This window comes from Mirounga leonina, unplaced genomic scaffold (genome assembly GCF_011800145.1).
Source record: "Mirounga leonina isolate KUSES-001 unplaced genomic scaffold, KU_Mleo_1.0 Mir_82, whole genome shotgun sequence".
NCBI lineage: Eukaryota > Metazoa > Chordata > Mammalia > Carnivora > Phocidae > Mirounga > Mirounga leonina.
Genome location: NW_023270825.1, coordinates 35,874,231 through 35,891,168, shown reverse-complemented (window position 1 = coordinate 35,891,168; position 16,938 = coordinate 35,874,231). Strand labels below are relative to the sequence as shown.

Sequence of the window (16,938 nt, the reverse complement as noted above, 5' to 3'; positions counted from 1 at the left end):
AGAGGTATGCATTCGAGAGTCATCAGCGTCTAGGATGCTATTTAAAGTCATGAGATGGATGACATTGCCAGTGGAGTGAGTTCAGATAGGCCACAGAAGAAGGCTGAGCTGCATGCTCCAGGCACTCCATGTTAGAGATTAGGGAGATGAGGAGGAACCAGGCAAAGGAGTGGCCAGTATAGGAGGAGGAAAATCAAGAGTCCTGGGGTCAAGTGAGGAGGCCTTTCAGATCTTAATCTGGCTTTCTCTCCTCTCATCTCTGCTTCTGTTGTCACTCTGACCCTGCCGCTGACCAGTGAAGGGAGCAAAGATTGAGAATGGAACATGGGTTTAGCAACATGGAGGTTACTGGAGATCTTGATGAGCGGTTTTGGAGGAGCGGTAGGGAGTGAAAGCCTTATGGGAATGGATTCCAGAGAGAAGTGGAAGAGGGAGGGTAGAGGCAGTGAGTATGTGATAAAAGCAATTTAGACCTAGGTGAATGGAGTTAATCCTTCCAGGATTAGTTTGCAGGTTAAAGCTCTTAGGTCAAATGTTTGTTTTGTTTTTAATTTTATTTATTTGACAGAGAGAGATAGCAAGAGAGGGAACACAAGCAGGGGGGTGTGAGAGGGAGAAGCAGGCTTCCCGCTGAGCAGGGAGCCTGATGCAGGGCTCCATCCCAGGACTCTGGGATCATGACCTGAGCTGAAGGCAGACGCTTAACGACTGAGCCACCCAGGCACCCCATGACTCTTTTTTTTTTTGATGGGGAAGAGGTTTTTGTATAGAATGTAGAAATTCAAGATTTCCTTGCTTGTTCCTTTCTCCTTGGCCTCCTCCACTCTTCCTTAGGAGCTCGCAGGGCATGATCATCCATCTCTTTTCTCTCTATTCTATGCTCTTTCCCGTTCACACACACACACTCTTTCTCTTTTCTCTCATACATATCTACTCCCTTTACAAATGTGTTCACCACAGAAAAATTCTACTGCTTGTGGTTTTATATATTTATTATGTCTAATATACCAAATTAGTATTCTGGAGATGCAAAGAGCCTCATGAACTCTGTAATAGGACTGTGTAATTTTGATATAATAATTTGAGGGCAAATTAAAGTTAGCGTGCTCCCCCAAATTACCCATACTTGTGTTGAATCAGATTGGCTAATAACTGGCTATCAAACTTTTCTCTTTCATAATCAAGGAAAAAATCACTAATGAGACTGGATAAGGATCTAGATGAATATGAAGAAGAGAAGAAATGCTTGCAAGAGATGGTTAATTCTCTTCCACAATTCAAAGATGGCAGAGAAAAATCACTGAATCAACAGTTCCAAAATACAGTACTTTTGTGGGAGAGTACAAAAGCTTCAGTCACTGAATGGTAAGGAGAAAAATCCCTCCCAAATCTGAGAAGTTGTTTGTAGCACAGTTAACTTTTTGAGATATGTTGAAAACACATTTACATGGATCTAAAGAGGGGCAAACGTGAGAGTTTCATACTGGAAGCTCAAGGGGCCAATGTCTGGGCAAGATCTGGAATCCTAGATTATAGCCCAGTGAATTTAAGAGGTTATTTAAGAGGGATAACAAATACACAGTGTGTTTATGATTATTATTACCCCACCTGTGTTAGTTTCTGTTGCTGTTCTGTAACTAATTACCGGAAGTTTGGTGGCTGAAAAACAATACAAATTTGTCTTACAGTCTGGAGGTTGGAAATTCTGAAATGAAGCTGCCTTCCTTTCTCAGAGGCTCTAGGACAGAATCCATTTCCTTGTCTTCTAGAGGCCTCCTACCACTTTCCTTGGTGTGTGTCCCCTTCCTCCATCTTTAAAGCCAGCCGTGTGGCATCTTCAAAGCCGTGTGGCTTTCTCTCCTCTCATCTCTGCTTCTGTTGTCACTCTGACCCTCCTGTCTCCCTCTTATAAGGACCCTTGTGATGATACTGCACCCACACAGATAATTCATGGTAATGTCCCTATTTTAAGACCCTTAACTTAATCATACCAGCAGAGTACTTTTTGCCATGTAAGGGAACATATTCACAGAATCCAGGGATAGGATGTGGACATCTTTGGGGTTGGGGGCATTATTCTACCACATCACCCTATTTGAATGGCAAACATTGCTTGTCAGTTACCACCATCTTTTCTGCAGAGCCTGGGCAGGCTCAGAAGTTTTCTTAACTATGTGATAGCCATTACCTACCAGTCCTAGTTGGCAGTTCTGCTGAATATTCTCCATCCATGCCTTCTTTCCCTTACTCTCTGCCTCGACAGAGAAGTGGTCAGGAAGGCTGATCCCTAACAGACTGTACCAGCCAGGCCAATGGGCCCAGTTGGAATAGGAAGTGGGAGGTACTAGTAGGAGATTTGAGGACAAGCAGAGAGAGAGGTCAGGATGGTCTTCACCCCTTCCCTTTCCAGCAGGTGGTTCTGGCATCTCCTACTGGCACCCTCCTGTCTGGTGGAAAGGGGACTTTCTCCCTTTCCCCTGAGGCTGAGTGGTATATCTGTTTTTGCTCTGGTTAGTTCTTCAGCTCCCTGGAAGTTTCCCTTAACTCTGCTCACCTCAGTGGTCCTTTTACACAGAACTCTGTCTGGGTGCACCTCCTGTGTTTTACTGGAAGCTGAGTGTACAGTAGTCAAGATCAAGCCTGTCTGTGGTATTCGATCTAGTCTACCCTTAGATATTATAGAGGAAAGAAACTGAGGTCTAAAGAGGCTAAAGTAACTTATCTAAGTTCATATGACTGATTAGTGCCCAGCCATAAGTAGGTATCCTTACTGCCAAATTATCTGTATTACTTTACTTTTTTTCTTTTTTTAAAGATTTTATTTATTTATTTGACAGAGGGAGACACAGCGAGAGAGAGAACACAAGCAGGGGGAGTGGGAGAGGGAGAAGCAGGCTTCCCGCAGAGCAGGGAGCCTGACGCGACACGGGGCTCGATCCCAGGACCTGGGATCATGACCTGAGCCGAAGGCAGATGCTCAACGACTGAGCCCACCCAAGCGCCCCTTACTTTACTTTTTAAAGAGGGCTAAATCTAGAATGAGTTAAATAGACATAAACCGACTGTGACTTACTGAATTAGTATCGAAACAATCTCCAAGAATAGTGCTAGGGAGGTGCTGTTTTCCAAGATGATTTTTGGTTAATGATGAAATTGAGATGCTGATTTCTTAAGATTATGAATCCTGTGTTTCTTTCTAGAGCTTACATCTGGTGTTTTATTTTTTTAATTGATCTGGTGAAAATCATAATCCAGTGAGTATTTATACCATCCATTTGCCAGATAACTGTATGTGCCGTCATTCTTAGGTTACATTGGTAAAACAATATGCTAAACTATGTCAAGAGGAAAAATCCTTCTCTAAAGTGTTAGTCATTATTATAGGATACTTACAAAGAGAGAGAATGGTTTTGTTATTTTTAGAGATTTACCTGTTTTACTTTTTTTTTTTTTCCATAGCCTTGACCAATGTGAAAGAGTTTTGGAGCTCTTAAGACAATATCAGAATTTTAAAAGTGTCTTGACTGCTTTGATTCAAAAAGAAGAGAATGTCATCTCCCTTCAGGCTTCCTACATGGGAAAAGAGAATCTGAAGAAAAGGATAGCAGAGGTGAGTCCAGATTCCAAAGGAAACTCTACACAATGGCCTTGATAATAAAGAGGTTATTATAAATAGAGTCATTTTTGAAACTTGGCTTAAAAGAACAGTGACCCTGTTGTATCAGATATCTAAGACCTTACTGAATTTATTACTAGGGCTTGGAATAATTCAGTCCCCAAGTTGATGCTGGGTTGCTTGTGTTTGGTTTTTGATACCGGTGGTATGGTTTTGTTGGAGTCTGGGTTCACCCCTGCTACTACCTCTCTATAGTTTTGAGTCTTTGCACTGACCTTCTACCGAAAAGGAACCTGAGACTTCATTTTAGGCTCGAGAGAATGAAGGTAGTAGGAAAACCCCTCCATTATTCGCAGGCAAAGGAATAATTACATTTTTATTTATTCGTTTTCGGTAAAGATGGGTGAGTTTACATCCATGATGCTCCATCTGTATTCATAGCCTTACCAATCACAACATATTCTAAGAAGAGTAACACTTCTGGACACTAGGTGTCATTATTTTCTACGATTTTAGGTGGTTATCAACCAAAGTGGCAGAAGAATGGAATAGTTGAGGAATACTACTACTACACTATATTACTATACACCAGAAAGTTGCTTTTGCTACTGGTTTTATGAGTCCTATGCTAGGGTGCTGTTAAAGGGTCAAAAGCATGTGTGAAATATAATCTACTTGATACACCTGATTGTTAGAAAGCAATTTCATTGAACTTACCAGTTGCTGAGAGAGAGAGAGAATCAACCAGATTCTTATAACTTAGTCTTTATCTAGAACTCTTACTCCTGAAGCTGAAGTGACATTCAGGGTGCGGACACATGGCCAGAGCTATAGATGAGGTGTAGCCTCTGTCTGAGACCTACTTTCTCAGACTCAGTCTCTTGGAACTGACCAATTACAAAGAACCCTGTTTGGACACCAGTTGTACAATATGTGACTGTCTAACTGGTTTCCTATGAGATTTATTATTTTTTTAAGATTTTATTTATTTATTTGGGGGGGGAGAGCATGAGTGGGTGGGAGAGACATAGTTCACCCTCGTGAGTAATCAAAGGAAACCAGAGCTACTCAAAAATACCTTTGTTTGCCTTTTGATAGTCAGTGAGATGTGTACTCTTATGTTGCTGGTTAAAGAGTAGATTGATGCTACCCTTTTGGAAAATACTTCGACAATATTATTCAAGATCCTTGAAGATCTGTCTACCATTTGACCAAATATTTCATTTCTAGGAATCTAGCCTAAGGATATATTAAGTATGGAAAATTCTTAATACCAAAGACATTAATGGCAACACTTTAAAAATTTACTAATCTCCTTCTTTTTTCATGGGCCAAACTATGCCCCTCCACTCCAATAAATGATTTGTCCCAGAAGCTGGAAAATCCTGAAGCCAGAAAAATTGCTTTTATTTGCAAATAAGATGATCATGTGGCCTTGAGGTTTTAATAACACTGCTACTACTACTAAAAATGGTGATGATGATGATAATGATATAGCTTCTACCATGGATGGCTTGGCCATTATGTGCCACATTCTTCACACATTATTGTATCATTTCATTCCCACATAAGCCTATAACCCTACAAGGTAAGTAGTATTAGCCCTGTTATACTGGTGGGAAAACCAAGGTTTAGAGGTGTTTGTTTTCTTTTTTTCTTTACACAATTTTAGAAGTAACTGTAGGAATTTTAATGTTATTAGAATGGTGTCATGAATAAAGAACAAAGAAATTCCGCACCCCTGCCCTGTCAGTTTTCCTGATTTGCTGTGGGACTGTCAAAGGAGATACAGACTCAAAAAATAAGACCATAGGTATTGCTCTTTTATAATCTGCACAAGTGCCCAATACCCCAGCAAGTTCTCTGGGAAAAAAAAATAGTTCAAGCATGTGGGCCAGCCTAAATACTTACAAGACCTTTATCTCCTCCAGTTCTAAATCCAAATCTTGGAATCTTATCACAGAGTAGCTCAGATATTAATACAATGACCTGGGTTCTTCACCTGATGTGAAGACAGGTTCATAATGCTAGTCCCAAGGATCTTTTTTTTTTTTTGAAGATTTTATTTATTTATTCATGAGAGACAGAGAGAGAGAGAGAGAGAGTAGCAGGCTCCCAAGGAGCAGGGAGCCTGATGTGGGACTCGATCCCAGGACCCTGGGATCACGACCTGAGCCGAAGGCAGACGCTTAACCATCTGAGCCACCCAGGCGCCCCGCTAGTCCCAAGGATCTTACTGTTGAACAATAAGGAAGCAACACAGAGGAAAAAAAAAAAAGAAAGAAAGAACCATATCCATGTATTGAATTTTTCAGGCATGCTGATCTTGCTTACCAGTAATGTCCAATTTATTTATGTCCTGGAATTTGTAAAAAAGGTAAAAAGTGACTATAGAGCTTAAGTAACTTCCCCAGGATTATATGGCTAATAAATGGCCTAATTGTGACTTAATCCCAGGTCTATGTGACTACAAAGTCATGTTTCAATCATCATAACATTGCATTCTCTGTAAACATTTGAAATGTATTTGGCAGAAGTAAAAATTGGTTAACTTTGCTTTGTTCCCGTTTCTCAAATGTAAAGGTTTGCTCACCAAGATATTTTTAAAATTAACAAAATAACTAATTGCCTTTAAGAAATGTGTAAGAGGGGGATGCCAGGGTCGCTCAGTCAGTTAAGCATCTGCCTTCAGCTCAGGTCATGATCCCTGGGTCCTGGGATCGAGTCCCGCATCAGGCTCCTTGCTTAGCGGGGAGCCTGCTTCTCCCTCTGCCTGCCGTTCCCCCTGCTTGTGCTCACTCTCTCTCTCTGACAAATAAATAAAATCTTTTTTTGAAAGAGAAAAATGTATAAGGGCCCAGGCGTTTCTTATTATGTTGAGAATCTTATATCTAATATGGTATCTAGCATATGAGCATTTTATATATTTGCTGAAATAATATATTATTTTGTATGGAAGCTATAGAAGTTCTAGTACACTAATATTTCTTTTCTCAGATGCTTTTTTAACTGTCTGAAAAAAAGCACATTTTAATACTGATGGTTAACATAACTTTCAGTTAATTTTGTGATGAATTAGATACTGTCTTCAGAAACAATCCATTTCTGTAGTATGTATTTGTAGCGTGAGACTTTACACCAGTGGCTGAAACATGATATACCACTGAGAACTTTTGTCTTCCAAACCGTAGAAACCCGGATGTTTATCTAGAATATGGGACCAGATTTCCACTCCCTTTAATGAAAGACAGAAGTGCAAAAGTAAGACTAAAGGCTAGAATGTCAGGGGACTATTCAAGTTTGGGAAAAGGCAGAGTGAGTCTATTTTTCCTTTATTCTACCCTTTCCATTTATTGTGGAACAAAACCCACAGTTCCTGTCAATGGTGATAGTACCTTCTCTTGCTCTTTCTTTTTTCTTCTCTCAGTGGTGGTTTCTGTCAGTGTAACAACAAAGTTCTTTTAATTTTTTTTTTCCATTTGATTGAACAAAATTTATTATGCCCAGTGCGAAGAGTCCTGTGCCAGGAGAGAAAACATCGATGTTTGCATTTCATCTTTTCAGATGTATCAGTCAGTCATTAGTCAGGAGACAGAAACCTCCCCAGTAATTTTTTCTCATTTTAAAATTTTTATTCAATTATTGTTTCAGTTAAACTTTTATTTTGAGATAATTGTAGATTCACATGCAGTTGTTAAGAAATTCTATAGAGAGATCCTGTGTACCCTTTACTGTAAGTTTCCCCAGTGTTAAATCTTATAAAAGTACATAGTACATGGGGCGCCTGGGTGGCTCAGTTGGTTAAGCGACTGCCTTCGGCTCAGGTCATGATCCTGGAGTCCCGGGATCGAGTCCCGCATCGAGCTCCCTGCTCGGCAGGGAGTCTGCTTCTCCCTCTGACCCTCCTCCCTCTCATGCTCTCTGTCTCTCATTCTCTCTCTCTCAAATAAATAAATAAAATCTTTAAAAAAAAAAAGTACATAGTACAGTATTGCACTCAGGCTACTGACGTTGATACAGTCAAGATAAAGAACATTTCCATCACCACAAGGACCCCTCGTATTGTCATTTTAGAACCCTCCGGTTTCCCTCCTGTGTGTACATACAGTATGTAACCTTTGGGGATTGGCTGTTTTCACTCAGCATAATTCTCTGGAGATTCATTCAGGTTCTTGCGTGTGTTGATAGTTTGTTCCTTTTTCTTGCTGTGTAGTATCCCATGGTATGGTTGTAACCACAGTTTGTTTAATTATTCACCACTGAAGGACGTCTAGGTTGTTTATAATTTTTGGCTATTATGAGTAAAGCTGCTATAAACCTCCGTGTAGGGGTCTTTATGTGAATAGAAGTTTTTATTTCTCAGGGTTAACTGCCCAGGAGTACAGTTGCTGGCTTGTATGTTAATTGTGTATTTAGTTTTTAAAGAAACTGCCTAGCTATTCCCATCAGTAATGTGGAGTGATCCAGTTTCTCTGCATCATTGCCAGCATTAGATATTGTCTCCATTTTTTTTAAGCCATTCTCATAGGTATGTAGTGGTATCACATTATGGTTTAATTTGCATTTTCCTAATTTGCTAATGGTATTGATAATCTTTCCTTGTGGTTGTTTGCCATCTGTATGTCATCTTTGGTGAACTCTCTCTTCATATCTTTTTCTATGTTATTTGGCCCTAGGGAGTGATTATTTTCTAAAAGTTTTCTGTCATGCTAGATTGTCCCATTTTTGGTTCTCTGGCTGAAGAGAGCAAGCTTCCCTTAGGACTTTTTTTTTTTTTCCCTGTGCTTCTTCAGCACACGCTCTGGGATATCTGAGGGAAAAAAGAAAATGCAGGGAACTTACCACCAAGTTGGTGCTCAAGAGATGATGCCCCCAGTTGTTCAAGAAGTATATGATATCCAGGGTTTTTAGTTGTACTTAATGGGAAGAATGGGGAAAATTATATCTACTCTGTATTTCCAGAAATTTCCTCGGGTGTATATATTTTTTTAGATATTTGCTTATGAGAAATCTATTTTCAAATTTTATACAATTGTTTAAAATGCTCAGGTAAGACTGGTAAGCTGAGTGAAACATGAAGGTTACATTTAGTCAGCTCTCAAATTTTATTTTGTAGTTTAAGATCATTGGCCTTTTGATAAAGTAGTGTTTCACCTTCCATGTTAGAAGTAATGTGGAGTTAGAATCATGGAAGATTAAAATTGAAGCCATATTAAAGATGTATTAGAGGGCGCCTGGGTGGCTCAGTCGTTAAGCGTCTGCCTTCGGCTCAGGTCATGATCCCAGGGTCCTGGGATCAAGTCCCACATCGGGCTCCTTGCTCGGCAGGAAGCCTTCTTCTCCCTCTCCCTCTCCCACTCCCCCTGCTTGTGTTCCTGCTCTCGCTCTCTCTCTCTCTGTCAAATAAATAAATAAAAATCTTTAAAAAAAAAATTTTAAGATGTATTAGAGTTCTGTCTGTTTTATTCAGATGAGCATATAGGTTCTTCAACACTCCAAAGATGATTCCTGTTAGAGGAATCTAGGATCTGCCATTTTTTATACTATTGAATGAAGGTGCTTTTTTTGGGTAGACTGTTATTTCACATGGACAAGAAACATGGTTTTAGATGATTATGATTATTTCATCATGCAGAATGGGAAGAAATTTGGGTGTAGCATTATTGTTAAATGAGATGGTTAGGATTCTAAAAACTTTTTATTGAGAAAGTGTGAAAATAACAGCTTGCTTTACAAAAGTATAATGTACAAAGGAAATACTCTGTTATGAATAGCCAATAATAGAATTTTGGTTCTTACCAGTTTTTCTATGTAAATATATCAAAAACATGTTACCTATGTTTTTTACAGATTGAAATTGTCAAAGAAGAATTTAGTGAACATTTGGAAGTTGTAGACAAGATTAACCAGATCTGCAGAAATCTACAATTTCATCTAAATAAAATGAGAATTTTTGAAGAGCCTCCTTTTGAAAAAGAAGCTAATATTATTGTGGATAGATGGCTTGATGTGAGTGACAATTTAATTCACTAAAAATTTTATTTTGTAGCCAATCGATCTTTTCTGTTGTATCTTTAATATTTTTATCTAATTATAAAATTCAAAAGTGTTTATTGTAAAATGTTCAAATAATATAAAATTTATGACTTAGGAATTAATTTCACCCCCAGAGTTGGACGCTACTAACAAATGGGTCTATCATCTTTGAGATATAAAACTTATACTCAACTTATTTAAAATTAATTAATACAGAAACCATTCGAGATATTCATGTTCAACTATATATTTATATATTACAGTTTTGGTTGAGTAATAATTGTATTTTTATGAATTACAGAGTAAGAACTTGTCCGTGTAATATTTTCTTCTGTGTTTTAAAAGCACCTTTAATTTATGGTTTAGAAATTAGGAAGACTATTGCTTTGAGTTGCCTGTAAGTGGCAGCAAAGTTTTTTTTGTGGAAGGAAGAACTACGTGATATGTTAAAGCGCATTTTTTGTTGATAAGTAAAGCAAATTATTTAAAAGCAAAGGTAAACTAAACTTTTATTTTAAAATAGAGTCTGTCTGAAACAATGGTTTTTATACTTTTTACCACTAAATGTGTTCTTTCTATTTTTTAATTATGGTAGATAAATGAGAAGACAGAAGACTACTATGAAAATCTTGGTCGAGCTCTAGCTTTATGGGACAAACTTTTTAACTTAAAAAATGTCATTGATGAGTGGACTGAAAAGGTCCTTCGAAAAATGGAATTACATCAACTGGCTGAAGAAGAAAGAGAAAAACTGAAGGTAATTTGTAACCGAGATAAAATGTATGCTTTTTGTACACAGCTGATGTTTGATATGGAGCTTGCTTTCTTGAAGCAGAGTAGAGAAATCACAAAGAAATGTCTTATTTCTTTCATTATCCCTTGAGTGGGACCTTTCTGTTTTTTCCTTTGTGGTATCTAGGACGGTGTTAGCAGGTATTACTAATCTGGGGTTGACAGACACCCACGTGGTTCATGGATAAAGTGACCTCATGTGGGAAAAATTGCATCTTTATTTTTATGAATGTCTAACCAAAATGTAGTATTGGTTCCAATTATGAATATAGTCAACAAACATAGTTGGATGAACGTTCTGTGTGACTTTGTTATCAAGAAAATCACAGATATTTTTGAATCATTATCCAGATGTAACTGTTACCTTTTATCACTACTTTGAAATTACGGTATTTAGTAGTGTCACTTCTAGTTCTTATTATTTAAGGTATTAATATAGAAACATATATATTACTATAGCAATAATTACTTTTAATATTTTGATAACTGTAACTCAATATAATTGTTTTCCTTTATAATCCTACATAATTTATCTCACATTTTGTTTTTAAAATACTGTTATGCAAAGGGTCCACAGGATTCACCAGACTATCAGAGGCATTTATGGTATAAAAAATGTTAATAACTCCTAGAAGAAGCCCCATCAAAATGCATAATTGTTCCCAGGTGGTCAATATTGGTCCCAGGGGTTGGCAGACATTTTCTTAAGAGGTCAAATGGTAAATATTTTAAGCTTGTAGATCATTTGGTCACTGTCACAACTGCTTAATGCTGATGTTGTAGCTTGAAAGCTTTCATAGACAATACATAAATGCTTGGAAGTAACTGGGTTCCAATAAAACTTTGTTTATAAAAATAGACTGCCAGCCCTTAGACTATTAGCCCCTGATCTACATCACGATTATGGGTAACCTTCATAATTTGAATTAAGCAGTCTGTCCTTACAAAAGATTAGAAAAAAATACCAGGGCAAGTATGAAAATCTTATTAGAGCTTCAAAAAAGGCTAGTTTTTAAAACCTTAATCTCTGGTTTTGCCATTTGGAAAGATTTTAAGTTATCTCTTTTAACCCTAGGAAGAGTTCTTTCTAATAGCTTATTTATGTTTTATTCACTTGGATCGCATGAAATCTCAATCTTTGTTGGTCAGAAAACAGTCAAATATTAGCAATTATATCTGGTTCGGTATGTCTGTGTGCATGAAGGCTTTGTAGTATGCCAGGTCTAATGCTTCATTTGTTCTCTAATGTTTGTTATTTTATCCACTTTTAAATTCACATATCCATTTTTATACATTTGAAAAAGGTTTTCAAAAATGTGTAGAGATTTATGAGTTTCCTTTGTATATGGTGATAGAAATTATGATTTTCGAGTGTAAATGAATAAGTCCCTTAAAAATGCCTTGATATGCAGGTTGTTTAAAAATTTGAAGTTAGGGGTGCCTGCGTGGCTCAATCGCTAAGCGTCTGCCTTCCGCTCGGGTCACGGTCCTGGGGTCCTGGGGTCCTGGGGTCCTGGGATCGAGCCCCACATCGGGCTCCCTGCTCGAGGGAGGCCTGCTTCTCCCTCTCCCACTCCCCCTGCTTGTGTTCCCTCTCTCGCCGTGTCTCTCCCTGTCAAATAAATGAAATCTTTAAGAAAAAAAAAAAATTTGAAGTTAAAGATTGTAAACTGCCAGCCTGTGGGCCAGATTCTGCCAACAGTGTGTGCGCGCGCGCGCATGCGCAGATGGCACAGTTTGCACCGATCTATGAAATGCAATGCAGGCGCTATATTCTGTGTAGCACAAGCCTGACCCCCTCTGTCGTCTTCTAGTTAGAAGGCTTCACTCAGTTGTAACATTTGCCTGACTCATGAAGTCACTTGGGTTTATAACTCCTAGGACTCCTTCAAAAAAACAGGTGATTTGGGGGAAATTCAAAGGCCCTCTCAGTTTCTGTATATAATAATAGTAATCATGGGTGCCAGAAAATAAAGTATAAAGTAAAAAGATATTTTCCATTAACATTATTTGTTATAGGAAGAGTTACAAGCCCATGAACAAAAATCTTCAGAGTTTTCTAAAAGAGTGGCTAAAATCCAATGTCTCCTTCAAAGCAGTGAAATACCCCTTGAACTGCAGGTAAGAGCATTTTTATTTGACAGTTGCAATTAAAGCACTCTAAAGTAATGTTCAGAGGTGCCTGGGTGGTGCAGCCGAATAAGCATCCCACTCTTGGTTTCAGCTAAGGCCCTGATCTCAGGGTCATGGGATTGAGCCCCACATTGGACTTGCACTCAGTGCACAGTCGGCTTGGGTTTCTCTCTCCCTCTCCGTCTGCCCCTCCCCCCTGCGCTCTCTCCCTCTCTCTCTCTCAAATAAACAAACAAATCTTTAAAAAAATAATGTTCATAAACCAGAATTCTAAATCTTAAAACTAAAATAAAGTTAGGATCATTATTTAGTTCACCTTTATTCAGTTCCTACATTAAATCCAACTAAATTTTTAATAGTTGGCATAGTTCATTATATTTGTTTAGAATAAATACTATTTTTGTATTATTTTATTCTCATTTCACTTATTTGCAGGACTCCTGTATAGAGGTGTAAAGTAACAAGGGTTTCCTCTTGAGTGTCTTTTGGCCATAGGAAGGAGAATATGGCTCAAGTGATTCTGTGTTTATTAATTGGTAGATGCAGAAGCAGGGAGATTGCCCCAAGTGTGGTTTTCTATTGTGTGAAGAGATTTCTTACAATTTTATTTAGATCAGAGTGCACAGTGGCTGAATATGATGTCCAGAGTCAGACTTTCTGGGTGGGGTCCTGGCTCTGCCACCTACTAGCTTTGTGATCTTGGGCAAGTTACTTAACATTCTAAAGCCTGTATTTTGTACATAAAGTGCTTACCACAAAGCTGTGCATATAATGCAGGTTTAATTTTTTTCTATATATTTTAATATATTTTCAAATGAATGTCATGAGATGACACCGCAATTGATACGCTAGATAAAACCTGTTTCGGGAGGAAGGATTCAAAATTAGTCTTTTGGAAAAAAAAGTCCGAATGTCAATCTCAGTTTTTCATATTACTCTTTTTTAAACAGTTGGAATTGTATCAGTGATGCAGAACAATGAAGAATTAATTTCGCATTGAAAGGAAGCAGTCTCAATTCATTCTCTAGCAATGCAGTTGTCTTAAAATAGTTAAATAGTTAAATAAAGTCATATGTTTCATGATTTCAGGTCATGGAGTCCTCCATTTTAAACAAGATAGAAAATGTAAAAACGCATTTAATGGGAGAACCCAACCTCTCTGCTCTCAGTGGCAGCACGGCTGAGCTAAGGGAAGATCTTGACCAAGCCAAGACCCAGATTGGAATGACCGAGTCCCTCTTAAAAGCCCTGTCTCCTTCCGACAGCTTAGAGATCTTTACTAAACTAGAGGTATGTCCCAGCTGTTTCTCTTCTGGGGTTCAGATTTATTTTCACCCTTATTTCTGATAAATTTGACCTCTTGAGGTTAATAAAAATAGTTACTAAAAAATGAAAGTTGGGGCAAAAACTCAGAAAGACAATTTGTCATATAGTTAGCAGTTTCACCTTTGAATTGCTTTGGGGGGAGTAATTATTTGATATTAAAATTGCATTGTGTTATATATTTACTGGCTAAGGTAAAGCGAGTCCACCCAACAGAAAATCATTTAGATTTTTACAAAAACAAAGGAGATCTATTATGCTTTGTGTAAGTTGAGCTCATTTTGAGACTTAATTGTTGTTTGTTTGTTTATGTATTTAGGAGATACAGCAGCAAATCCTACAGCAAAAGCACAGTATGATGTTACTTGAGAATCAAATAGGTTGTCTGACTCCGGAGCTCTCTGAATTAAAAAAGCAATATGAAAGTGTCAGTGATTTATTTAATACCAAAAAAAGTGTTTTGCAAGATCACTTTTCTAAGTTATTGAATGGTGAGTGCAATGTTTCTCTTAACTGTTTCTGGGAATCTTGAAGTCTGAATAAGTCTTGTGAACATGAAGGCTTATCTAAGCTTTACTTACAAATGGTTGCAGAGATTCTAGTTAAGGAAAGGGATTTATTTAGTTAGGATTTATTCAGATAACTCTTTTGGGGGGAAGCACCCACTGATCTATGCTTATTGTAAATAACATCTATTTCTTTCAAGTCCCAAATCTTTATTTCATGAAAGAAGGTCACCAGCATTTTCACATCTGACCTGCTCACCATAGTGAGTGAATCCGGGGACATGTCTGTGAGCAGGCTGCCCCTGCAAGTGTCTTTGGGTGTCCTGTGTGCTTGGAAAGGAGGTTTGGCATAGAAAATATACCACAATTTGGGGCACCTGTGGGCTCAGTTGGTTAAACATCCGACTTTTGATCTCAGCTCAGGTCTTGCTATCAGGGTCATGAGTTCAAGCCCCGCATTGGGTTCCATGCTGGGCGTGGAGCCTACTTAAAAAAAAAAAGAAAGAAAAAGAAAATATACCACAATTACTCTCTAGAATCTGTTAGCCTCAGAGTTGGGTTTCAACTTATTACCACTTTATACAATGACCTGTAGCCATGTCATGCAAAGCAAATTTCAAAGTCTCTTACTTGAACAAGGTGTCTGAAGTCTCTCTTGAATGAATACAGCTTCCTTTGTTTTTTCCTGCAGATCAGTGCAAGAACTTTAATGACTGGTTTGGCAACATTAAAATGAACCTTAAAGAGTGTTTTGAATCATCAGAAACAAAAAAGAGTGTGGAACAAAAGCTACAAAAACTTTCTGTAAGATATGTATATATATATGTATATAAATTTTAATCAAAATTTATGAAAACAAAAATACTAGAGACAGAGAACTGTATTTAAATAGATAAAATCATTACTTTGGGGGTGCCTGGGTGGTTCAGTTAGTTAAGCCTTCTGATACTTGATTTTGGATCGGGTCATGATCTCAGGGTTGTGGGATCAAGCCCCGCCTTGGGCTCCGTGATGAGTGTGGAGCCTGCTTAGGATTCTGTCTCTCCCTCTCCCCTTCTCCCCACTCAAGCTCTCTCTCTCAAAATAATTAATTTGTTAATTAATTACTTTGACTTACTAGTTTCTCTACAGAGATAATGTTTCTAAATAACCAACTTTCCCCCAAATATTTTGAAACTCCATATTTATTGGGCAAGGGTGCGAGTCACTTAAACAAGTTCTACTTTCACACCTATTGTAAGATCCTTTTAACTTAGTGTTTACTGGTAAATCCAGTCAAACTAAAATTATATTTGATAAGAAATACGTCTTTACCTAGTGTGGATTTTGAAATCCCTTTACTTTCTTGAGAGATCTCTTAACTTTTTATTATTTTTTTCTGAATAATATTTCTTTAAAAAATCTCAGTTGAACTTTAATACAAGCTGGTTGAACTATGGTGGAGGGAAGCCTGAAATAAAAGGTAATGTGCATGGGGGCATTTAAAATGCATATGGCATCCTTAAATCTTGGTCACTTTAGGTTAGATTATCTAGCACTTTAGGGTTGATGATAAGTCATACTTTCAAGCTTATGAGTGGCACTAAATGTTCTTTGATTCCTTGCTTTGATGCTACTGTTGTTTATTGATAGAATTGCCTCTCTTCTCTTTTTTAGTTTAAGCCCCAACTTTTTTTATTTTTTGCCTTTAACTTTACCCATTGCATGGGTCTTAGCAATTGATGCTCAAACCTTGACCCACAAACATTGAAATAAAATTCTGATTTGGACAAAGTTAAATAGAGAATTGTCTGTTTAGGTTTACCTGTTGATTACCAGAAGGGAGCAAGTATTTAGAAGTTGAGGAAAGAAAAATGCAACTTTCCCAGTCTTATTCCTACTGACGTTCATGGTGGCCCTGCATTATTTTGCTTGATGCCATTTCCAGTAAGTCAGATGTACACACACATTCTACAACTAATACAAATCATCTTCCGATCATTTGCCATGGACGTTAGCCATATCTCCATAGCTCCTTTTTTTATATTAGATGTGAAAAAGATGGCGTGTCTGTGTACCGGCTTGGAAAGCGTCATGGGGGTTGTAGAGACCACACTTCGACTTTGCCAGGAGAACATCACTGACTTTCTGTCTTTCTTAAGGATTTCTTGACTCTTGAAGGAAGAGGCAGTAAAATACAGCAGATGGGAACTGTATTGAATCATGTGAAGAAGCATCTGCCCAAAGCACATGTTAAGGAGCTTAATAGTTGGATTATAAATCAAGAAATTGAATTAGAAAGAATGGAGTCCATTTGCCAGGCACGAGCAAAGGAGCTTGGTGGCCAGTTGAAGCGGCTCCTGAGGTGGGAAATAAAGGCAATATCTAAGTAACATGTTTTCTAATGGTACCTTTATATGTTTTGTGCCTCAGTACAGCTCACGTTGGGATATACAATACACACAAATTTCAAAATAAAATACATCTTTTCAAATCTAAGTTTGTCTCTAGGAAGATAGAAGTTAAGAGAATTCTTCAAATGATCTAATATAG

General features: G+C 37.8%; 1 protein-coding gene across 8 annotated transcripts in view; it reads left to right on the top strand.

Moving 5' to 3' along the window:
* Positions 1-16,938, top strand: part of SYNE2 (spectrin repeat containing nuclear envelope protein 2) — a 325,741-nt gene that overhangs the window by 134,024 nt on the left and 174,779 nt on the right. For 6 of the 8 annotated variants that reach the window (XM_034992812.1, XM_034992813.1, XM_034992811.1 and 3 more), the window contains exons 31-39: positions 1,186-1,365; positions 3,460-3,610; positions 9,467-9,625; positions 10,248-10,409; positions 12,464-12,565; positions 13,667-13,867; positions 14,220-14,391; positions 15,098-15,210; positions 16,548-16,750. In XM_034992812.1, coding sequence (XP_034848703.1) covers positions 1,186-1,365; positions 3,460-3,610; positions 9,467-9,625; positions 10,248-10,409; positions 12,464-12,565; positions 13,667-13,867; positions 14,220-14,391; positions 15,098-15,210; positions 16,548-16,750 — 1,443 coding nt within the window. Of the gene's footprint in view, positions 1-1,185; positions 1,366-3,459; positions 3,611-9,466; positions 9,626-10,247; positions 10,410-12,463; positions 12,566-13,666; positions 13,868-14,219; positions 14,392-15,097; positions 15,211-16,547; positions 16,751-16,938 lie in introns of those variants that run through there. The other 2 variants (XM_034992810.1, XM_034992814.1) reach the window with 2 other exon arrangements.